The sequence below is a fragment of the Pristis pectinata genome, chromosome 10 (assembly GCF_009764475.1).
Source record: "Pristis pectinata isolate sPriPec2 chromosome 10, sPriPec2.1.pri, whole genome shotgun sequence".
Classification (NCBI taxonomy): Eukaryota; Metazoa; Chordata; class Chondrichthyes; order Rhinopristiformes; family Pristidae; genus Pristis; species Pristis pectinata.
Window position 1 is genome coordinate 25,551,097 of NC_067414.1, and position 25,204 is coordinate 25,576,300.

Sequence of the window (25,204 nt, forward strand, 5' to 3'; positions counted from 1 at the left end):
CTGTGGAGGGAAATGAGCTGTTGACGTTTTGGGTTGAGACCCTTGATCTGAACTGAAAGACAGAGGGGAGATAGAAAATATAAAAAGATGAGTGGAAGGGGTGGAACAAGAACTGGCAAGTGATAAGTGGTGCCAGGTGAGGAGGGAAGAGTGGAAGTAGTGACAAAGGCTGGGAGGTGATAGGCAGAGACAACAAAGGGCTGCTTATGGAATCTGATAGGAAATGAAAGTGGAACATGGAGCCAAATAAGGGAGATGAGGTGGGCAGATGGCATCAGTGGAGGGAGGGGACCCAGTTGGAGGAATGTGTGGGTAATGGGCAGATGGAGTGAGTGGAAGAGAGGAAAGAGTGATATGGACTGAGTGGGTGTTGGGGTGGGTGTAAGAGGAGCTGGGTAAATCAGGAGGAGAGAGAAAAAAGGGACAGAGGGGGGAGAAGGTTACCTGAAATTCAAGAATTCAATGTTCATGCCATTAGGTTGTTGACTACCCAAGCGGAATATGAGTGCTGTTTCTCATATAGTCTCACCCTGGCAGTGGAGGAAGCCGAGGATGATCAGGTCAGTATAGGAATGGGGAGGGGAATTAAAATGGCTAGCAACCGGGAGCTCCAGATGGATATGGTGGATGGAGCACAGGTGTTTGGCAAAGTGGTCGCCTATACTGCACTTGGTCTCACTGATGTAAAGGAGGCCATAACGAGAGCATCGGATACAATAAACAAGGTTGTAAGAGATACATGCAAATCTCTATCTCACCTAGTAGGACTGTTTAAGAGACCTGGATGGTAGTGAGGGAGGAAGTGTAGGCTACTCTCTGCAGCTTCTTAGTTTCCTGTGCATTCAAATTGCCATACCAGACCATGATGCAACTGTTGTAAGGATACTTACAACAGGATACTTCCATGCTTCCCTCCTCCATCTGCCTATCACCCCTGCTCACCTGGATCCACCTATCCCTTGCCAGCTCTTACTCCACCCTTCCCCTCACCTCTTTATATTGGTTATCGCTCCTCTGCTATCCATTTCCCTCCACAAATGTTCCTAACCCGCTGAGTTCCTCCAGCAGTTTGTTCTTTACTATTAATTCCCAATAATCTATCTAAACCTGAATTTTGTTGTTCAGGTTGCTGCAAATAGCCATTATTTGGTTAATCTGAGGAACTGAAGATCAAAAACTGTATTCATAATCAAATTGATGATTCAAGCCCCACAAAACCCCACTCCATTTGATTGTATGATTGAGTGATAGCCTTATGGGGCTTAAATCATCAATTTGATTATGATTACAGTTGAGGCTAGAAAGTTGCTGAGGAACTCCTGCAGGGATTTTCTGCCCTTTGATAATTGGCCTGAAATGATGGATCCATGTGTTGCTTCAGTACATTACTATCCTGCCACTTTCTGAATTATCATTGCTTCTTGACAAATGGAGTAAATCAAAAATACTCTTACTTTTCCCCAGAAAATAATTTTAAATATAGCAGTCTGACACACCCTCTGTTGTATTACTGGATATACCCAACACAGGCTACTTTTAACCTGTTGCCAATCAAGACTGCATTTAGAACTCAGGATCCTAAACATATTTTTCTGTGTGTGTGAGATAAGGGTGAGATAGGTGGTATGCGGGGGAAGGGAGAGGAGAGAGAGAGTGGGTTATGAGTATCACAGGCCTCGGTTTGCATGTTTAGAGGTCCTGTCTCCTGAAGAGATAGACACTGTGTTCAGTCACAGAAGCCCTTCTTGAGGATGGTAAACAATGAGTAGTAAGGCATTTTAGGAGTTCTATTTACATAAGACCATAAGGATGGATCAGTTGGTGTCTCTAGCATGCTCCACCATTTGATAAGGTCATAGTTGATGCAATTCTCGTCCACTTTCCAATAACCCTCTATTCCCTTACTGATTACATTCAGAGGTCCAATATCCACCCAAAACTATGCTTTTTGTCTTTTAAAGTGTATGGTAAATCAAGGAGAGCTGTGTTGAACCTTTAGTTCACCAAGATTACTGGTCTGTAGAAATGTGTCATCTCATTATTAGTAAACAATTATGTCCTGAATGATTCCAGAAATGCTGATTCCATTATCTTAACTGAAAAGCCATTTTAGAAATGGTCACACTGCATACAGAACTATTTCTAGATGTCAGAAATGAACTTTCCTCCTCCAGTTTATTCTAATATGTGCTGTGTTCATGTATTAACATTGAGTAGTGCTCCAGAATTTAATTGATACAACTTTTCAATAAGGTTACAGGCATCAACTCTATCCTGGAATGACAGAAGCTTTAAATACATAAGACATTACAAAAATCAAACCATTGAATGCAATAGGCAGAAATTTTATTAGGAACAGTTGGAATGAAATCAAGATTTATTGGCAGGTTTAACCCTAGAAAATAAGGTATAAAATCTCCATGCCAGTTAGTCACCTGTTGCTACACTCACACAGGAAGACCAGTGCTTTAGCAACACAATCATGGGAAAGTAAGTACTCAGCATCTGTAACTTCCTTGTAAGGAACAGATACAGTTTCACAGAAACTCTTCAACATTAGTGCTAGCTCATGAGCTGATCAACAGATGTTGGTATAAGAATATTTTGACATCGGACTGAACCATGCTTGCTGTGGTCAATTGTCCCAAAGGGAACCACTGGTGTTCAGCTGCTTGCCGTTAAGTAAGTCCCAGACGATTGTGGACCTGCTGTAAAGTTTGGGACATGCTGAGTGATAAATGCCAGTGCATCTATCACTTTGCTCCATTGCTGCACTCCACTTGGAGTTTAACAGCAGAGCCCAATCATCCTGCGGGTCCCTGGCATCATGCTGGGAATTATGGCTCTCTGATTCTAGACCAGCCAGATACATATGCTGGGAAGCAGTAAAACAATCTTTAAGTGTTTGTATAAAATCAAACAGGATTGAAGGGAAAGTATCAGACATAATAAAAACAATTGAGTAATCAGTGTACATCATTAATAGTGTGTGAATCTCTAAAGAGGTGGAATAGGCAGATGCAAAGTGTTATTTTTATTTCTTTTTTTCAGGGATGTGGATACCCCTAGCAAGGCCAGCATTTATTACCCACCCTTAATTGTGGTGTTGAACCACTTCAGTTCTGGTGAAGATACTCCCACAATGCTGCCGAGTAGGAAGCTCTGTCCTGGGGTGAAGGGGTGAGAGCAGACATGTGGGAAATAGAGGAAATGTGGTTGAAAGGTCTGCTCTTCCATCCCCACCCACAGCTCCCTGTCCCATGCCACCTTTTGATTGAACCACTGTAGATGTAACACTGTCCATTATAAAGCCCAATGTAAACTAGATCTTATTGTCCATCCAGGTACTTCATAAACTTTTGGAATAAACACTGAATTTATAAGATTGTCATGCTCATCTCCGTTTCCCACCTTGTTTCTATAAAATACCTCATTGGTACTTATGTACTCATGCCCCTTATCACTTGATCTGAGGGGCATATATAAAATGAATAGCCACAGTCTTTTCCCCAGGCTAGGGGAGTCCATTACTAGAGGAATCCAATACTAGAGGGCATAGTTTTAAAGTAAGAGGGGAAAGATTTAAAAGGGACCTGAGGGGCAACTTTTCGTACACAGAGTAGTGCATATATGGAATGAGCTGCCAGAGGAAGTGGTAGAGACGGTATGGTTATGACATTTAGAAGACAGATATATGGATAGGAAAGGTTTGGCGGGATATGGGCCAAACGCAGGCACATGGGACTAGCTGAGCTGGGCAACATGGTTGGCACTGACAAGCTGGGTCAAAGGGTCCGCGCTGTACAACTCCGTGACCTCACTCCTGCCGCCACTCCGCTTCGAAAACTGTGAACTCTCCAACTCTTCCCGCAGTGGCGAGTAGAGCTCGCCGACCCAAGACGTGCACCGGCTTCTCCGCCCACAGACGCTGCCCGACAGGCTGAGCTCTTCCAGCACCTCCTGGGACAGCGGAAAGAGAAGCAGTCAACGGGTTCGGGTCTGCGACCCTTCGTCGGAACCGAAGTGACGAAATAACTTTCCTCGCCACACTGAATGCATTACATTAAAGGGAGATGCTGCTGGCTGCGACACCCTGCACCTCACTCACTGCCACTAATCCCACGGAACGCCCGAAGCACGACTCACCGGGTCACCGCCATTGCGTAGCGCACACACTAACTGCGCATGCGCACCTGCCTCCGCACAGCCGTGCTCACCCCCCCCCCTCAACGCGGTAGTCGCCATAGCAACCGGCCGCCGACGTTTTATTAAAAAACTGTCCTTGCGGCACTCCCTTGGTCAAGTTAGGGTGCCGCTGGTCACCATGGAGATCGCCCCGGCTCAGGTCTTCGCGTCGTTGCTGCCGCCGCCAGATCCCGGTCACCAGAAGGCCAAGTGGGCTTGGGCCGAGCGCCGCGGGGCCAAGTCGGTGGCGGCGGCGGGTGAGCGAGAGGTGCAGATCAGCGCCACCGCCGAGGTGTCGGCGCCGCCTGACCGGGCGCGGGTCTGCGTGCTGGTCGGTAGCAGGAAGGAGGCGGCGGTGCAGGCCAAGAGCAGCGTGATCCGGCGGCTCGACTACATCGTGCAGAGTGTGCGGGGCCATGGCGTCCAGGTGAGGGGGTTGGAGGTGGGCAGAGGCGAGAAAGGGGGCAGGAGGGAGGGCGGTAGAGGAGGAGGAGGAGGAAATAAAAGTAGGGAAAATTCCTTTACTCTATTTAGAAATAGTCTTGAGTAAAGGGGATTTTTTTCCGTGTCCTGTTTTTTATCCTTCACTGATGTTATTAGAAGGAGATTACAGGATGGTTAATTACTCTTGTGCACAATTTGCTCCATGTGCATCACAACAGCGGCCCCACGTCAAATAATTGACTTTGCAGTCCGGTGGGAAATGCGAGATTTGGGGAGGGTGTTATTTTAAAAGCAAGTGTTTTATTGCAAATTGTTCTGTCCCGGTATTCTTGTGTCCAAGAAATATACCGGTTTTTATTCTGGAGTTATTAGCTTAAATTGGCTCTACATGTGTGTCACGTTGTTAGTCGCACTTGTACAGATGTGTGACAATGATGATAACGTTGCATCATTAGCAATGCAACGTTAATAGCCACCTGCTTAAAGTGACATAATAATAAACCGACAATTAACAGTGCAGTAAACCTGCATCAAAATGATCATCATTGTTACCACTGATATCGCCCAGATCTTCAGCTGTTGTGAGTACTGTTGCTACACTGGGAAGATATTTGGTAGTTTCACTTGTACTAATTGTATATGCAGGAAATGATGGCATAGGGCACTCGGGATTTTATTTTGTTGCTTTCTGCCTGTGATGCTGCTGCAATTATGTTTTTCATTGCACTTGACTTGTGCATATGACAATAAACTTGACTTTGAAAACAACAAATATTTACTAACCCAAATGACTTGCATTAATATAGTGCCTTTCCCGGCCTCCAGACACCCCAGTATGCTTCATGACTAATCATTTTTTTATTGTTTTGGAAGGGTAATCACTGCTATAATGTAGGAAATATGGCATATTGTTTGCATTCGGTGAGCTCCTATATAAAGTAATTAATGACCAGATGTTCTAGTTCAATAACACTGATTGTGTGATGGATATTAGCTTGAATCCCATTGAGAATTCCACTGGTCATCTTCAAAATGCATATAAATAAATAAAGGAGCAGGGGTAGGCCACTCTGCCCCTTGTGTCTATTCTGCCACTCAACAAGATTAAGACTGATCTGATTGTAATCTTGAAACTCAACATTCCTGCCTACCCCTGCAACCTCTCACCCCCTTGCTTATCAAGGATCTATCTTACATTTATCCAAAAGGATTCATGCTTTTTTGTTTTAAAATTGCTTATATTCATTTAAAATAAAAGCATGCCTGTAATTGTGAAGAGCAGGAAGCTGAAATCAGATGAACGATATTACAGTTGAGTAAAGGTAACTACAGCGGCATGAGGGAGGAGCTGGCCAGAGTCGATTGGAAGGGGACCCTAGCAGGGAAGACAGTGGAGCAGCAATGGCAGGAGTTTCTGGGAGCAATTTGGGAGACACAGCAGAACTTCATCCCATGGAAGAAGCAGCACACAGAGGACGAGGCAACCATGGCTGACAAGGAAGTCAGGGACAGCATAAAAGCAAAAGTGAAGGTCTACAATATAGCAAAGATTAGAAGCCAAATGATTGTGAAGCCTTTTAACAGAGGACAAATAAAAAAGCTACAAGTGGGGAGAAGATGAAATATGAGGGTAAACGATCCAATAATATAAAGGAAGATTGCAAAAGTATTTTTAGATACATAAAGGGTATGAGAGGCAAGAGTGGATATTGGACCGCTGGAAATTACACTGGAGAAGTAGTAACAGGGAACAGAAAAGTGGCGGAGGAACTGAATAGGTACTTTGTGGCAGTCTTCACAGTGGAAGACACTAGTAATGTGCTGGAAATTCAAGAGAGTCAGGGTGCAGTGGTGAGTGTAGTGGCCATTACTAAGGAGAAGGTGCTGGGGATGCTGAAAGGCCTGAACGTAGAAAAATCATTTGGACCAGATGGACAACACCCCAGAGTTCTGAAAGGGGTAGGTGAAGAAATTATGGAGGCATTAGTAGTGATCGTTCAAGAATCACCAGAGTCTGGGAGAGTCCCAGAGAACTGGAAAATTGCAAATGTGACACCCTTGTTTAAGAAGGGAGGGAAGCAAAGGACAGGAAGTTATAGGCTGGTTAGCTTGGCCTCGGTAGTTTTGAAGAATTTAGAGTCCATTATTAAGGATGAAATTTCAGAGTACTTAGAAGTACATGATAAAACAGGGTGAAGTCAGCACAGTTTCGTATTGGTTTATTATTGTCACTTGTACCGAGGAACAGTGAAAAACTTGTCTTGCATACTGATCATACAGGTCAATTCATCACACAGTGCAGTTACATTGAGCTAGTACAGAGCGCATTGAGGTCGTACCGGTAAAAACAATAACTGTACAAAGTAAAGTGTCACAGCTACAGAGAAAGTGCAGTGCAGGTAGACAATAAGGTGCAAAGAGTTCATCTCATTGTATAAGGGAACCGTTAAGGGGAGATCTTGCCTGACAGATATGTTAGAATTCTTTGAGGAAGTAACAAGCAGGTCAAACAAAGGAGAGTTGGTGGATGTTACCTACTTGGATTTTCAGAAGGTTTTTGACAAGGTGCTGCACATGAGGCTGCTAAACAAGATAACAGCCCATGGTGTTAGAGGCAAGGTAATAGCATGGATAGAAGATTGGCTGACTGGCAGAAGGCAGAGAGTGGGGATAAAGGGGTCCTTTTCAGGATGGTTGCTAGTGACTAGTGGAGTTCTGCAGGGGTCAGTGTTGGGACTGCAGCTTTTCACTTTATATTTTAATGATCTGGATGAAGGAACTGACAGCATTGTGGCCAAGTTTACAGATGGTACAAAGATATGTGGAGGAACAGGTAGTGCTGCAGAAGCAGGGAGTCTGCAGAAGGACTTGGACGGGTCGGGAGAGTGGGCAAAGAAGTGACAGATGGAATATACTGTAGGGAAGCGTGGGTTATGCACTTTGGTAGGAAAAATAAAGGCGTAGACTATTTTCTAAATGGGGAGAAAATTTATAAATGAGAGGTGCAAAGGGGCTTGGGAGTCCTAGTTCAGGATTTCCTTATGGTTAACTTGCAGATTGAGTCAGTAGTAAGGAAGGCAAATGCAATATTAGCATTCATTTTGAGAGAATTAGAAATATAAAAGCAAGGATGTACTGCTGAGGCTTTTTATAAGGTTTTGGTCAGACTGCATTTGGAATATTGTGAGCAATTTTGGGCCCCATGTCTAAGGAAAGATGTGGTGGCCCTGGAGAGGGTCCAGAGGAGGTTTTCAAGAATGATTCCAGGAATGAAAGGCTTAACATATGTTTATAAGATTTCTTTATTAGTCACATGTACATCGAAACACACAGTGAAATGAATCTTTTTTCATGGTGTGTTCTGGGGGCAGCCCACAAGTGTCGCCACACCTCCGGCACCAACATAGCATGCTCACAACTTCCTAACTTCCACATCGTTGGAATGTGGGAGGAAACTGGAGCATCCAGAGGAAACCCATGTAGACACAGGGAGGCCTGTACTCGATGGAGTTCTGAAGGATGAGGGGGAATCTCATTGAAACATACCGAATACTGAAAAGCCTGAGTGAAAAGGATGTTTCCATTAATAGGAGAGTCCAGAATCTGAGGGCACAGCCTCAGAATAAAGGGATTTAAAACTGAGATGAGAGGAAATTTCTTCAGCCAGAGGGTGGTGAATCTGAGGAACTTGTTGCCACCGAGGGCTGTGGAGGCCAAGTCATTGGTGTATTTAAGGCACAATCGTGAGAATGCCATCAGCTGAACCAAATTTGGCACTGTTAATCAGTGCCTTTAAAATAGTATAATGTCTAAGGTGTTTCACAAGAATATTGTGAAATTGATCACAGGATAAGATTTCTGTCTTAATTGTTTACAATAGTGATTGCCTATTCTGAGTAAATATTTAGAGCATTATTCTCAGGATTTATTTACTTGGGTAGTACAATATAGATTCTATGTATAGTTTAATGGTAAATATAAATTTGGAAGGGCTAGTCCATTGGTGGCAGATTGATTTGTGACACATCACCAGTGCCATCAACTGGAATTTGGTGTTACTACAATTGTTGTGAAATTTCTGTTATGAATGGTAGTAAACCTGTATCAATAACAATTAAGGTATGGAATTGGTGAGAATAAAAAATACATTGAAAAGTGCTTGAGACAAGATGAGAGAGTTGGGAGAGGAATAATGTTGGGAGAGGAATTAATTAATTTTTGAAAAGGCATTTTCTTTTGGGAGAGTAAGAGGGAATCAAGTACATGTGAACAGTAATGGATTGAAAGTGGAGTTTAAATGTTATTTCTGGGTATAAAAGGCACCAAGGTTTCACACAGGATTGATTCATCTATATGAAAGGGTTATCAAGGGACAAGGGAGCAATATTTATTCAGGTTGCCTCACCCTGAATTTTAAAATTTCTGAACGTGAGATTGGACAACTGGATGGATGTAGAACTTTACTGCCTATACATAACAAAAGTGATGCCAGTGGATAATATTGCTCAATATAAAATATTTGTGATGGGATCATAAGTAAATTAATTATTACAACAAAACCAAATGGAACATTGTTTAAACAATGTTAAACAATGGGACAATTTCATGTGTGCAATGACATTTCATCTCATTAACTTACAGAGAATTAATTAGTGTACAACAGCCATATAGATTAATCTTTTGTGCAGCTGATCAACGATATCAACAATAAATTGTGATTCTGAGAGAATTCAAGCAAAGTGAATTTCAGTTCGACTTGAAACATTGAGTTTTTGTTTTGAAACTGAATGGGATCCTCATTGTGATACAGACCTACATAGACAAATATTGGCTGTTCTCAGCAGGAGTATTGATGGAATAGTGGTAGTAAAATGGATCTCTGAGAGGACAGGAATTGACTACAGGTACGCATTGCTGCCCAAGCTACCAGTAAAATCTTTGGACTATTTCGTATCAATGTGCGTGATCGTGCACAATTTGGGAGTTCCTACTGTCTGGTATTCTATCACTACTTCTTCCCAGCCTTGTCAACTTCTGCACCATCACACCATAATGTCCAGGACACCTAGGCTTGAATATATTTGGATGTGGTCAGTTTTGCCGTCCATCACCAGATTTGGCCGATGCCCATATCAATCATAAACTGATTCACTCCACCCTTCTAAAATCTACTACATCATCATCCAGGATAGAAAAGGTTATCACTGGCTTCCCCTACCTCCCCCAACTGCTGAATGTCTCCTTAAGCCATGTTTTCCTTTCCCTTCCAACAATAGGGGAGAAGTCATGGTTTATTTTTCACAGAACATGGAACACTACAGCACAGTACAGGCCCTTCGGCCCACAATGTTGTGCCATCATTTTATCCTGCTCTAAGATCTATCTAACCCTTCACTCCCACATAGCCCCCTAGATTTGAAACCATTTTTTTTTATGCTGGCAATGAACCCACTTCTCTTGACAGAACCATTCCCAAGTTCATCCCTACATTAACCCAAGAGAAATCTAAAGGCTTGTCCTTGTTAGAGTAGAATTTTGGATACATATTTCTTGCATGTTTCCAGAAACCCCCATTACTTGGAACACAATTTATCAATCAACTCACTTCCACTGTTGGGAAGGATATTGGAAGTTTTTTGACCCACTGAATCTTATTCATTGCTAAATTGATATAAACGTCTTCTGTTGATCAGTGAGAAATAACTTAGGGGTTGGAGGCTCAACAGTTGTCTGCTATAAGGTAATGCATCCACTCAGTTGGGCAGTGATTTTATTCTGAGTACAGTTCTATACTCCTGCTTACACTTTTTTTGATTTCAAATTATTTTCTTTTATTGTAGGAGGACAATATTACAGTGACTAAGGATTTTCGCCGAATTGAAAATGGCTATCAGATGGAAGCAGAGGTACCATTTCATTTCTAACTTTTCATAAATTTGTAAGAAGATGCAGTGTATAAACTTTCCTTGGCAATAAATTATAGGCAAATAAATATTTGTTACCATCAGTTTTGATTTCATTTGGAAAGGAGAGGTTGATTGCTGAATGCAAGCAATTCATTTCATTTACAAATATAATGTTGGAACTATATGAGTCCTAGCAAATGTATTTGTAAATTTCAGGCTTGTTGATCAAATTTATGCCTTTTATTCTCTTTGGTGAATTAAATAGTTTACTAGGTAGGGTAGTTTACTGCTCTCCCTTCGTTCATCATGCATCCTGCTCCGAGATCTGCATTATTGATAATGGCTGTCAGCTTCCAGGGCATCCAACTACTGCCAAAAAAACATAGTTATTTCTTTTACTTTAAACACTCTTTGTTTTAAATATTCAGAACTTTAAAGGTGTAGTTCTGAGTTCTCGCATGTACCCAAGGCCCAGCAGTCCTTGTTTCAATCCTACTCAGGCACCCTCCCTTGGCTCTTTATCTGGCACATGGATGACTGTATTGGTGCTGCTTCCTGAACATGTTCAAGACTTAAACATTTGTTACTTTTGCTGTCAATTTCTGTTCTACTCGACTTTCACATGGTCCATACCTCACTCCCCCATTTCCTTTTGTGGCTTTTCTTTCTCCATCTCGGGAGATGTCTAGTGACTAATAGCCCACGGATTCCCACAGCTATCCTGACTACAACTCTTCCCTCCCTGTTCTTGAAGCATTCCATCCTCCAAGTTTCTTTGTCTCCATCGCAGCCATTTTGGTGACAAGGCCTCCCATACCTTTAAGATGTCTTCCTTCTTCCTTGATCGTGACTTCCCTTCTACGACAATTGACTGGACTTTCACTCTCCTCTGTTTTAAACACTTATGTTCTCATTGCTCTCCTTCCAGTCAGAGAAAGGATAGTTTTCCCTTTGTAGTACTTCCACCCCACCAGTCTACATGTTCAGTGGCTCATCGTCTGTAACTTCCTCCATCTTTAATGAGATTCCACTACCAGACATGTCTTCCCTCTCCTCTCCTTCCCTTTCAGTATCCCAAAGGGACCAATCCTTCAACTCCATGGTTTGTTCATCCACATGCATCAACCACAGTACTTTCCCATTCAAAAGCTGGAGGTGTCACGCCTGCTGTTTTACTTCCTCCTATCTCACCATTCAGGTACTTGAACAGTTATTCGATGTGAAGCAGCAATTCATATGCACTTCTAATCTAGTTAATGCCATTCTTTGCTCATGATGTGTTCTCTAGATTGAAATGACTGAACACAGACTGGGTGACTGCTTTGCTGAAACTTCCTATGGTGATCTTAAGCTTTCATTGCCTGTCTCTTCAATTACCCATTCCCAAACTCTCCTGCCTTTGGTTTCTTATACTATTCTAATGAAGCCCGCAAAAGCTCAAGGAATGGCACATCATCTTCTGTCTAAACATTGTAGCTCTCAGTATTGAGTTCAACAATTTTAGGTAACTACCATTTTTTTTTGCTTGTCTCAGAAATGACCAGTTATGATGCAAGATCATCCACTTGTAACATTTACTCAGTTTTCTCTCTTCACAGATGATGCCTGATCTGGCTATTTCCAGCATTCTCTTTTGTTTCAGATGTCCAGCATTTGCTGTGTTCTGCATCTCCCAGTTCCAGTATTTTCTTTCCTTCTACTTTCTATCATTCATCTGTTACCTAAATAACACCCTTCAGTTTGAACTTATGACAGATTGTGGGTTTTATCTCCTCTCTACCCTTATTTCAAGTTTATGTCAAATCAGAAATTAACCAGGAAATTGAATGAGTGTGAGTTTGATCCTGTTATTGCATGGATCAAGAAAAATAGTTGAAAATCATATGAGAGGAAAATTTGGTGGCAAATACACCCTATTTCATGAATTTTGTTATTTAGTTTACTTTTTTTTAAAGAGCCTTTTAGATAGCCAACCATTTGTGCAATCCTAGAAATTGGAACAGGATATATTTCTGCATCATTTATCTGTGTGAATAGTTGGAGCAAAAAAGACACCAACCTGCATAAATCACATATCACATTGATCTTTGGAATAATACTGACAATTTCTTCTTATGATCTTCAATTGGAAGGAAAATAGAGAAGTACCATATCTGTTACAGAAAATAGAATTGATGGTTAATCAATCATTAGGTCAGTCAAAGTTCAAAAAATTCTTGTACTTCATATACTCTCACTGAGCCAGGGAATTTTATATCAATTAGCATTTTAAAAAAATAATAATTTGTTTCTGTTCTTCCCTAGGTCTGTGTTATATTCAGTGATTTTGGCAAGATGGAGGATTTATGTAACCTGTTAGTGGAAAAATTAGACAGTTCTGTCATTGTTGGTTCACCTCAATTCTTCCACACATCCGAAGCTGTGGAAAACATCAGGTAACTTTGATTAGTTTGTATACAATCAGGGTGTATTTAATGATTTAACAAATTGTCCCAAAACACATGTTTTAGTTTGCTCAATTGGAGTCCAAGAACTTTCTTTTTCTGTTTGATTTCCTACAGTTTCCTAGAATTAGAACATTACTATTAGTTGAGTCTTAGTGAATGTTCCAATCCACATAGCATTTGTAATCTTCTTTATGAATTACCATCAGCTGGGGAAAAACTAGATGACATACAAATTCAAACTCTAGTCTGTTTTACAGTTGCTGTAGGAATATTTGTAATGTGTACTTTCATCTGAACATTGATGGTAGGAAATGTATATAAGAAAATAAAGGTGATTTAAAAATCCTGTTCCATCCAAAGTTCACTTGCTGTCTTAAAGTAGAATTTGCCAATGTGACTTATTAATCTACAGCTTTAAGAAACACTGAGTTCTCTCATTTGAAAATAAAAACAATCAAGTGCTGCAACTAGTAGCATTATCAATTTGTTATCATTGCACTACTTGATTGTGTCTATTAAGTGTTTACTTTTAAATTAATCTAAAAGCCATTATTCTCTCCTGGAATATGTTTCATGTGTCTGCTATCTGACTAGGTCATTAAGAGCATTGAAGATGGAACGTGGTCTTTTTGATAGAGTTGGCTTCAGGCAGATCAGGAGCACCCAACATTTTATGGCAAACACTGGCATCCTGCACAAAGACCATTCAATTTGTTGACAGTTAATTCCATCTTCCTCTTTTTTTTTGCCATTTTCACCATGTTACCAGTATCCCTTGCAGTTTCCTTTTAGTTTTGCTGCATATGTCCTGCAGTAATGCTCCAGACAGATGGAGAGTCTAGGGCAAAATATGTTTTGTACTCTAACTTGCTTTATTCATCTCTTAGTATACAAGTACTCCCTCTAATAACACTTAAGACTACTAAAAAAAAATCACTAAGATAAATTGGTTAGGATATTACCTATATAATGTAACTGGCTAGATACACAATGTTAAACTATCGAAATCCAGTCTCTGCGTCCCATTGGGGCTTCCCCTGGACTTGTCGATTGGTCTGTCTTTAATCCTGGATGTAGCGGGCTGTCTCTACAGAGATATCGTGCAAATGTAGACCTTCCATCCCTCCTTGTAGCCTTCTAGGAGAGATGTTTATTCATTTGCTGAGCTTAGTATTCAGTTTCATAGAGTTAAATAGCACATAAACAGGGCCTTCGACCAAGGTGCTTTCCTGAGCTAGTTCTATTGACCTGCATTTGGCCCATTTGACCCCAAATCTTTCCTATCCATGTACCTGTCCAAATGTCTTTTAAACATTGTAATTGTACTTGCCTCTACCATTTCCTCTGGCAGCTTGTTCCATTTACTCACCACTCTCTATGTGGGAAAAACTTGCTTCCAGTCCCTCTACCTTAAAACTATGTCCTCTAGTTTTAGACGTCACTACCACAAGAAAAAAACTGTGACAATCTATCTATCTATGCCCCTCATGATTGTGTACATCTCTACAAGGTTATCCTACAGCCTCCTTCACTCCAGGGAAAACAGTCCTACCCTATCCAGTCTTTTCTGCACCATCTAGCTTAATGACATCCTTCCTATAGCATGGCAACCAGAACTGCGCACAATATTCCAGGTACGGTCTCACCAATGTCTTGTATATCTGTAACTGTTCTACTCAGTGCCCTGATCAATGAAGGCAAGCATACCATACACCACCTTTACCACTTTGTCTACCTGTGTCACCACTTTCGGGGAACTACGACTTCTACCTCTAGATCTCTCTATTCTGCAAACTCCACAGGACTCTGTCATTAACAGTGTATGTCCTGCTCTGATTTAACTTCCCAAAATGCACCACTCTGCACTTGTCTGAGTTAAATTCCAGCTGCCATTCCTTTACCAACTTTCCCATTTGATTAATAAGATATCTTAATTAGTCACATGTACGTGGGAACAGAGTGAAATGCACCTTTTGCGAAGTGTGTTCTGGGGACAGCCCACAAGTGTCGCCACACTTCTGGCGCCAACATAGCATGCCCACAACTTCCTGGAACGTGGGAGGAAACAGGAGCATCCAGAGGAAACCCAGGTCGCTAGCGCTGTAATAGCGTCACGCTAACTGCTACGCTACCGGTATCCTGTTGTAGCCTTAGACAACCACCTTTACAGTCCACTGTACGTACCAGCAATTTTGGTGTCATCTGCAAACTTACTAATTATGTCACCTACATTCTCATCCAAATTGTTTATACAACAAACAACAGTGGATCCGGCATCAATCCCTGTGGCACACCCAGCACTGATCACAAGCCTCCATTGTGAAAAACAGCCCTCCTCCACCACCACCCCCACCATCCCCCTCTGTCTCCTTCCAGCAAGCTAACTTTGTATCCAATTGGCTCGCTCACTCTGGATCCTATGTGATTCCAGACCAGCCTACCATGTGGGACCTTGTCAAAAGCCTTACTAAAGTCCATGTAGATGATGTTTACTGCCCTGCCCTCATCAATTTTCTTAGTCCTCTCTTCAAAGAAACTCATTCAAACTCATGAATCATGATTTCCCATGCACAAAGCTTGCTGACTATCCCTATTCAGTCCCTGACTTTCCAAATGCAGAAAGATCAATCATGTCTCTCAGAATCCCCTCCAGTAACTTTCCCACCACTGATGTTAGGCTCCCTGGCTTTAGTTCCCTGCCTTGTCCTTGCATCTATTAAATAAAGGCACAATATTAGCCACCTTCCAGTCATCTGGTACCTCACCTGTGGCTAAGGAAAATACAAAAATCTCTGCCAGGGCCCAAGCAATTTTTTCCTTTGCTTCCCACACGCCTGAGGGTATTCTTTCTTTAGGCCCCAAGGACTTATCCACCTTTGTGCATCTCAACACAGCCAGCACCTCCTCTTTCATAGAGTCGATATGTTTAGGACATCACTGTTCTCTCTCCTGAATTCCCTAGCTTGCAGTCTTGACATCATTAATTAGTTCAGTTGAAGTACTGGCTTAATTATCCATTTGTAACTCAGCACCAAATGTTGTCTTATGTCTATCCAGTGATTTGATCATGGGTGTTTGTCCAACTGTCTTGTCAGTCCACTGACTTAATTATACACTCTTTCTTAATTTGATGTTTTCCTTTGCAAGTGGTTTTGTGCAGTTTGCCATGTTGTATTCCCAGCTCCATTTGGCGTACTCATGATGCTCAATTTGTGCTCCACTGAGTCTAGAACTGGGCACTATCCCTCGATTCATAAATCAATCCTCTGGAAGCTGCTGTCTACAGCTTCTGACTTATTTGCAATGGCTCCTAATTTATAATTCTTAGTAAATTTGAATGGCATTCCCAATATAGAAATTGTTAATGTACATAGTGAAAACAAGATCAGAAGGAAAAACACTTTCATCCAATCTGAAAAACTGCCCTGATTTCTGTTTTTCCTTGATTTCTTTTAACCCTTTTAATCCTATTTGTTACCCTTCCCCACCCACCCCCATTTAATAACCCCATGTACCCCCTATTAATCTCCAATAGACACCAATGTGCTACTTTATCTTCAAGTCCCTCACCTCTCATCTTCTTGTATCTAACTCTTATCTTTTCTATCGATATCAAGCAATTAGCCTCCCCTCGCTGGCAGCTGTTTACCAGCATTTCCCAAATGCACTCTGACATTTTCTCTTAAATCTATCTATGATTTTAACAGTATCTCTATCATTTTGAATGAATGGGAGCAGTTGCAAGGGATCAAGGTAAGTTTTAATTTTTTTTAAATATTAGTTTACTTAACATTTCAATAAGTTTTGTATCAAATTTTGGTAATAATTTGAATACTTTTATTGGTTTTGGAATGTCTTTGTTTCTGAATGTCAGAAACATTCAACGTTAGTCATTGGACTTGGAGACAAAGAGCCAGTTTTTTTTTGTCCGCAACTTATGTGCACAGGGGTTACTGGGACCACACTTTCCTCATCCCTCTCCCAAGTGATGAGATTCCTGCCCAGGAGGCCCTGCAGCTGAGCAAGGGCTTTGGCACTGTGGACAGAGCCAGATTTGTGCAGCAAGTAACAGAAAATCCAGACTAAGTAAATATATTGCTGACTACAAAATCTGGTCCATTATGTTTTTGATTTCTGCATATTTTTGTGGGGATTCTTTTATTTCCTACCACCAGTATTCAGATGAAAGTATATGGTTCCCTTAACATCCTTGTCTATTCCCTTATTATCTGTTACATTAGCTACCAAGCTGTCACCTGACATTATTTAATTATTTTGTAAAATGTGCATAATAGCTTTGCTATCCCTTCTATTGGTATTATAAATATGGGAATTAATGCATCCGGACTAGGGATTTTATCCTCTTACCCTTCTGATTATCACATTCATCTGATCTTGATCCCCATTAAATTCTAAAGTGCAGTAAGTAATTTTATTTCTGTAATTTGCTATTGCTACTAAGTTATTTTTATTCTATCCATCCCCTGGTATCTCTGTACCATCTTAAATTTCCTTTAAACGAAGCATAGCAGTTAGTGCGACGCTATTACAGCGCCAGCGATTGGGTTCGATTCCCGTTGCTGTCTGTAAGTACGTTCTCCCCGTGTCTGCGTGGGTTTTCTCCGGGTGCTTCCGTTTTCTCCTACATTCTAAAGATGTATGGGTAGTTAACATGGGTTTAAGATGGGTGGCGCGGACTCATTGGGCCAGAAGGGCCTGTTACTGTGCTGTCTAAATTAAGTTTAAAGTTTTGTCCTTTGACGATTAAATTCCATACTTCTCTTTGCCTTTCCTATTATTTTTAGAGGTTCTCTTAATCGCTTTTGGCTTCTGAAATGCTTTTCTTTCCCTGACTGTCCATTAATTCAGTGTACACCTCTTTCCTTCAGTTTTTCCTGCCTTTTATTCATCTTTGCTAGCTCATTAATATTTTTAAGTAATTCTATTAATGAGGAAAGTCCATCTCTGCACTTTCCCATCCAATATAACTGTCACAATCTCTGATTTTTAAACGTTATTTTAGTTATGATGTACTAGATATAATCATTACCTTCCCTTGCACCTTGCATTTACTGAGACGCATGCCTTTGATACATGGATCAGCAAGCTACCATGTATCAGAACTTTGTACTTTCTGAATCATAATAAGGTTTCATTGGCCAGCAATAGTGCAATAAATTCAGTTAATTCTGCTGAGGAAGTTGCATTTTTTAAAAAAAGTATAGTGGACTTATGGTGTCCCCCTTATCTGTCTATTAGGCAAGGTCTTGAGAGCTTGATAACGCCTCCTATGTGCAACTGTTCATGATAATCATTAACAACTTGGAAGAGGGGACCGAGTGTAGCATATCTAAGTTTGCTGATGAGATTACATCAAATGGAAAAGCAAATTGTGCAGAGGATGTGGAAAGTCTCAGAGAGATATACATAGATTAAGTGTGTGGGCAAGGGTCTGGCAGGTGGAGTACAATGTTGGTAAATGTGAGGTCATCCATTTTGAAAGGAAAAAAAAATAGAAGATCAGATCATTATTTAAATGGTGAAAGATTGCAGCATACTGTTGTGCAGAGGGACTTGGGAGTGCTTGTGCATGAATCGCAGAAGGTTGGTTTGCAGGTGCAACAGGTTATCAAGGCAAATGGAGTGTTGGCCGTCATTGCTAGAGGGATTGAATTAAAGAGCAGGGAGGTTATGCTGCAACTGTACAGGGTACTGGTGAGGCTGCACCTGGAGTATTGTGTGCAGTTCTGGTCTCCTTACTTGAGGACAGATGTACTGGCTTTGGAGGCGGTGCAGAGGAGGTTCGCCAGGTTGATTCAGGAGATGAGGGCGGGGTCAGCCTATGTGGAGAGTGAGTCACCTGGGACTGTACTCGCTGGAATTCAGAAGAATGAGAGGGGATCTTGTAGAAATATGTAAAATTATGAAAGGGATAGATAAGATAGATGCAGGAAAGTTGTTTCCACTGGCAAGTGAGACCAGAACTAAGAGACATAGCCTCAAGATTCAGAGGAGTAGATTTAGGATGGAGATGAGAAGAAATTGCTTTTCCCAGAGAGTAGTGAATCTGTGGAATTCTCTACCCAAGGAAGCAGTGGAGGCTACCTCATAAATATATTTAAGACACAGTTGGGTAGAATTTTGCATAGTGGGGGAATTAAGAGTTGTGGGGAAAAGGCAGGTCGGTGGTCTGAGTCCATGGCCAGATCAGCCACGATCTTATTGAATGGCGAAGCAGGCCTTACGGACCCGATGGCCTACTCCTGCTCCTATTTCTTATGTCCTTATTCCATTGAAGGCTAAAACAAGCAGCTAGGATTTCCATATCCTGCACCAGTTGAAGCAGAACTTTCTGCTGACAGCAGCTGTCGGGTACTAGTTGGAACAATCCCTAGCATAAGATGAATTCTTCAGGATCTTGCAAGGGGAGGCAGATGAAACCTAGGGTTTCCTGCTTCTTTTAGAAAAAAATAAACACTTATCTTCCCTGGCCTATTTTATACTGGCTGCTGGTTCTGGCAGCTTTGCCTTGCTGAGGAATCACTACTGCTCTCTAACTTGGGCCTTTGGTTACAATGACTTCAAGATATCATCGGAGCTTGACCAGCATGTTTAAAGAGGACCTTGCTAGCTTGTGATAAAGTCGGCCTCTGCAATTTAAAAGAGCAATCAGCCAGATAGGGACAGAAAAGGATTAGGTGATTATCTCTCTGCCTCATTTCCACAAGGAAGTTAAAATCCACGACCTTCATTTCATTGCAATTTCTGAGGAAAAATTACATAGCACAAAATTACATCAGAGCTTCTTTTTGTTATACAGGCGGCAGGCATGTCTTCGAGCTGTTGCAAATTCTCGACGTAAAGCTTTTGAAGTGTGCCGCTTGCTTGGTCAGTCCCTGGGCAGACCTTTGATCATCCGGGAAGAAGAAACCAAAGAAAGTGAAGGTGTTACCTCTGAACCACAAACTCCTGATAATACACGTCCATTGACTATGCAGCAGCAGATTAGCAATGCATCTGTGACTGTTTATTCCAAAGTGTTTGTGACTTTTGAGCTTAAATCGAAAGACAATTGCAAGAGGAATAATTAAGCTGTTCTTTTAAGGAAGCAACTACATTTTTTTTAAAGCATATAATAGATTTGGGATGGCAATTTTGTGACTGCAGCATGGAGATTTTCCAGTGGTATAAATGCTGTATATTTTGACGCTCAATGCAAGTAAAATGGGTGCATTGGGCTTTTGCATAGCAGCATTTGCTTTTATTGCCTATTCTCCACAGTCACTTATTAATAATGAGCCATTGTGGAACTGATGGCAATCAACATCAAGGATCTTGAGGAACAAAAAAGAGCAACTTTTGGTTGTATAGAGAATCTATAAGACAATTTTTTTTATATTTACGATATTGTCAGTATTAACAATTCTTGTCAGCCACTTCAGCTCTGCATCACTTGATTCCTGAAATTTCATTACTGTGCATACATAGCCTGGAGAAAAAAACTAAAGTTGTATGCTTCCCTGTAGCAGTGGCAGGATTGTTATCACCAAAGCATATCAATGGGCTGACCCCTAATTTACATGGAGCTAATTGTCAGGTCGATATTAGACATCCACTTGCCATCATGTGTTTTAGGTGATCTGCCTCTGCAGACCAAGATGTGCAGTTCTCGTAGGAATAGTATTGGCGTTCTTAAAGAATATGGTCTAGGAAAGACCCTCTCCTAGGGAGCAGGGTGGGGCTATTTCTGTCCTTAAAGATTGATTTACTCCTCTTACCAAATGTTTTGGCCTCCAAACATTATATTGAGAGCTGCTGGAGTAAAGTCAACAGAAGTGTACCTAGAAATTTATTTCACCCTTTTCCAGTATGCTGTGGCACTATTCTGAAGGCAGATACTCTGCAAAAGGAACCACACTAGGATGGCTTGTGCATAGAAACAGGATTGGGCTCAATTGAATGCAACTTCCAACTTTTCTCAAAAGGGTGAAAATCAAAAAAAAATTGCATATGTTTGTAATCTGAAGTAGCCCATTGAGTTCCTCCAGCAGATTTTGTTCTAACATCAAGTACAAGTCATCCTTTGGCTTTTATAGACAAGAACATGAATTTTTATAGACAAGAGAAAGTAGTTAATTACTTACTTTTAACCACATTTTACTAACAAACTTCAAAATTAGACTGATACCTTTTGGTGAATTTAATCCCAGAAATATCCCAAAACATCATATGTTCTGGCTTTGTTATTTTTGTGTTTCTCTACTAAACATAAGCTTTATTGATGGACTGGTAGATTCTGTCTAAGTTCACCTAATCAAATCTCCTTTCTATGATGTGCAAAAGAACCATCAGTGGAAAGGGTTAACCTCTCTGCACTTAATAACAATGGCAACAGGTTCAGCAATGGACTACAAGTCTGATAATTACAATAAATTAATTCACTTACACTGTTTTTAGGCTTAAATACTCACACAAAGTCTATCCTAAGGATCCAATATCAAAGAGTACATTTAAAACCATAAATTTGATTGATCAAGGATGTTGGTTTTGGTTCTATCATACCTGACAAACCTCTTCATTGGAGGTTCCAATCCAAAAAACATGTTCTCGCTTGCAATAACTCATTGGTTAAAAGATAGCTATGTCTGCTATCAAAACTTTAACCTATAGTTCAAAGGGCTGGAGTCTACAAAACATTCAGAACACTTGAATAAATTAAAAACCAAAAACATGAATCTCAAAAGATGAAATGTACCTGTACTTCCAATAGCAGACAAAAGGACAGCTTCCAGCTCTCTACGTAACAGCGACTGAAGACAAAGTGCAGGCACTTTTTGAAGATGTGCTCTCATAAAAGGAATTGATCAGGAAAATTTTCAACTGCATTTCCATTGAACCTGTCATGAAATACTTCAATCACTCAGTCTCCATGCGCACACACTACTGGGCTTCTCCAATTAGCATCCATGCTTGGGATCCCAGACCTGCTCTTGAATTTTAATCAGTCATTATCTCGTAATCAGGCCAGGGCGTTTAGGCTGAACCAAAGCCTGGATGTCATTCCCATACGTATGTGCAGATGACAGATGTCTAACATTTCTTGTTTCAGCTTTCCCATTATATAGTTGGTTCCTTAAAAAGAGACTGCTTCTCCTCAGGGTTGAAGGGGGTTCTTTGTGTAATCTATTCATCCTCACCCTCAGTATTTGACTGCTGCCGCCTTGTCTCCACTAGAGAATCATTGGGCTTTTCTCTGGAATATAGGGGTGGGGAGTCCTGGGTTTCCTTCAGCCTTGTGATAATCTCAGGCTTGTCCCTGTTGAAGATAGGTTCTTATTGCTACTGAACAGCAGCCCTGAAGTGTTTCATTTTCAATAACATTGATTTTGTCCTGTCCAGGTATGCCATTATTGTCCTATTAAGATAACTCCTGCCATCTCTGCCTTATTTTGTGCTGTTTGTCCCACAATCCTCTCCAGGATCCTGTCTTCGGGATGACAGCCTGGGACCCACCCATACTTCTTTCATTCAATATATTAACTTTTGGTTCCTTTTCACTAAGCACTACTTAATGACCCCTTGGGTCCCTTGTCCAGAAATCTAGTCCTCACGTATTCAGGAACCCCGTCTTTATGGCCATGGCCCTCTTCTATTCTTGCTTTTCTTACTGCCCAGGTTAATACTAGTATGTTTCACCTCATGTACATCACAAGTATTGATCTCCCACACAGTCAGTTTATATCAAATTTACATGTGGTACTTAAATTGTTCTCACCCAAATGATGCTCCAGGTCCACTACATATCAACTCAAGGGGAATATCCTACCAACCATGCCAAATGTTATGGAGCAAGACAATCACGATCACAGTTCATACTCAGGTCAAACAGAAATATACTTAATCAATCTTTCACCTCAAGGACAGGCCCATTCACATCGATATGGCTTACACTCTCGGATTATACAAAGCATAGCATTTTATACACACCAATAGATAAGGTATGGCATCTTCAACGATGTACAGCCATTCAACTGTCACTTCTTGAGCAGTCCAAGATCAGAAGGCTTACAATCAATCCCAGCATGATCTTCAAGATCCTAACAGACCCCTGCCTCTGGTGAAGTATTCCTTTGCTCAGCTAAGGCCTTTATTACTATGGCGGTGATACATAGAGCAGGACCATCATCTCCAATTACCACATACCTCCAGAATCTCTTTTTCTTACATCATGCTCTATCAACTATCTCCATTGCCTGCATTTACTTAAGGCAATGTAAACATCATTGCCTCCAATATATTGTCACAGTATCCGTTCATCTGTGTTCCTCATGTCATTAGCTTCTTGTTCTAATTGAGGTCCTTGTTGCTATGGAAACAGTCTTCTCTCAGTATATTAACACAAAGATTGCAATGGTCTTTTAAGTTTGTAGGGACACCTCCAAGAGGACATTTTAGTGGGTTGCTTGTTTCTGAATTTGTCTTTATTATTACATAAAGCAGATCTGACTGCTTTATTATACAACATGCAAGTTGACACTACAGGCTAGGTCCATGCCCCCACAGTCTCTCACTTTGCATGCAATGTAATTCCTAATCATAAAACTCAAGCTCCCCAGAAATCCACAACTTTCATCCATAAGCAACCATTACATGATATGCTCCTTGGCCTACAATTATACATCACCAAAGCTGGAGTTATTATTTATCTCATAACTAACCACAAATATCTCAAATGTGAATGTGTCTGCAGCGGGTGGGGTAAGATCAGGAGGAAAAAAACTTACTTTGTCTTCACCAGCCTCCCTGTGCCCATGATGAAATTGGTAGAATGACTTGCTTGAGATCAAAGCATAATTTAACTGAGTACGTATCAAGGAGTCTCAGTAAAATTGAATTTGTTGAGAATCAAAATTAGAATTCCACTGGCTGGAAACAAATCTCACATGATAAAGATGATTGTAGTTGTTTGAGGTCAAATATCTCATCCCCAGGCCATTGTGGCATGGATTTCACAAAGTTGCATCATATATGGCTGCTTCTTCAATGAAAGCCAACCCAAGCTTGAGGAACAGCATCTCATCTTGTGACTGGGCCTTAACAAATTCAATAATTTCAGATAACCAGACATTTTAGTTTGTATACGAACTGGCCAGCTGTAATATTTACAGTTTTTCCTCTCTGTCCAGTTGGTACCAAGACCTGTTGAGTATTTAAAGCATTGTTTTTAATTCAGTCTTCTAGTATGTGAAGAATTTTGTCTTTCTGATTTCCAGTATTAGTTTCCTTTCATTTCCTTCTGTATTTCTCCTCCAGACATATCAGCTGTGATTAGCAAATATTCACCACCCTCTCTCATCTGGCATCACCACCACTTGTATCATTCAATGTCTTATTGTCTCCACCCTATCGCAGACATTCCTTTTTAATCGCACCATCCTTCCTCCTTCTCTGCAACTTGTATTTGATTTCCAACTTCTCTTAGTTCTGACGAAAAGATCATTGATCTGAAATGTTAACTCTGTTTCTCTCTCCACAGATGCTGCCTGACTTAGTTTTTCTTATTTCTGACATTTTAAGTCTCAGTTCTGCCTTTACAAATAGATACACCTGTTGCATGCAACACCACTTCTATTTGGGGCAAGAGGCAGTACTAATGAGACTTCTGGCAGATAACATCAGTTCAGTAGTTCTTTTTTCTGCTTGGGTTTAGCCGAGGGGTGGACAAAAAAAAACATTGCATCAACCACAAAGGTTGACATAGTCAAGCCAATGTTCACTCATGTTCTGTCCTGTCTGGGTGCATTTTCCCATGCTCAACAATTTCAGATAATCATTTTTTTTAAATATATAAAACAGAAATATTTTCTCCTTGTGAAACAACTTTGAGGACAAGGCTGGTTACAAAGCTTCACTGCAGGTAACTTAATTTAACCTCCAATTCTTTAATTTTATTCATGATGTTACAGAACATTTTAACATTGTATAGTAATTATATTACTTTTTAATTACTGTATGGTTTCTGGTAAGAAAAATCCATGACAATTAACCTAGGCTTCATATGCGGCTTGAACAACTTTTATTAAGGCAAGAGTGGTGAATAAGTGATACTCTGATTTGTTTTCAATATACTCGTTTTTAATATACTCGTTTTTATGATGTACTTTTTCAGTAACAGCATTAAAGTTAACTATTAGTCTTGACTCAAAAGTCCATAACTGCATA

At 40.8% G+C, this 25,204-nt stretch overlaps 1 protein-coding gene across 1 annotated transcript; it reads left to right on the top strand.

Moving 5' to 3' along the window:
* The first annotated feature begins 620 nt into the window (after positions 1-620).
* Positions 621-25,194, top strand: irak1bp1 (interleukin-1 receptor-associated kinase 1 binding protein 1). The gene is made up of 6 exons (XM_052024872.1): positions 621-728; positions 3,874-3,997; positions 4,137-4,612; positions 10,470-10,535; positions 12,840-12,970; positions 19,803-25,194. The coding sequence occupies exons 1-6, from the start codon at positions 621-623 to the stop codon at positions 20,071-20,073; spliced, it is 1,176 nt and encodes a 391-aa protein (XP_051880832.1). The 3' UTR covers positions 20,074-25,194.
* The last annotated feature ends 10 nt before the right edge of the window (positions 25,195-25,204 follow it).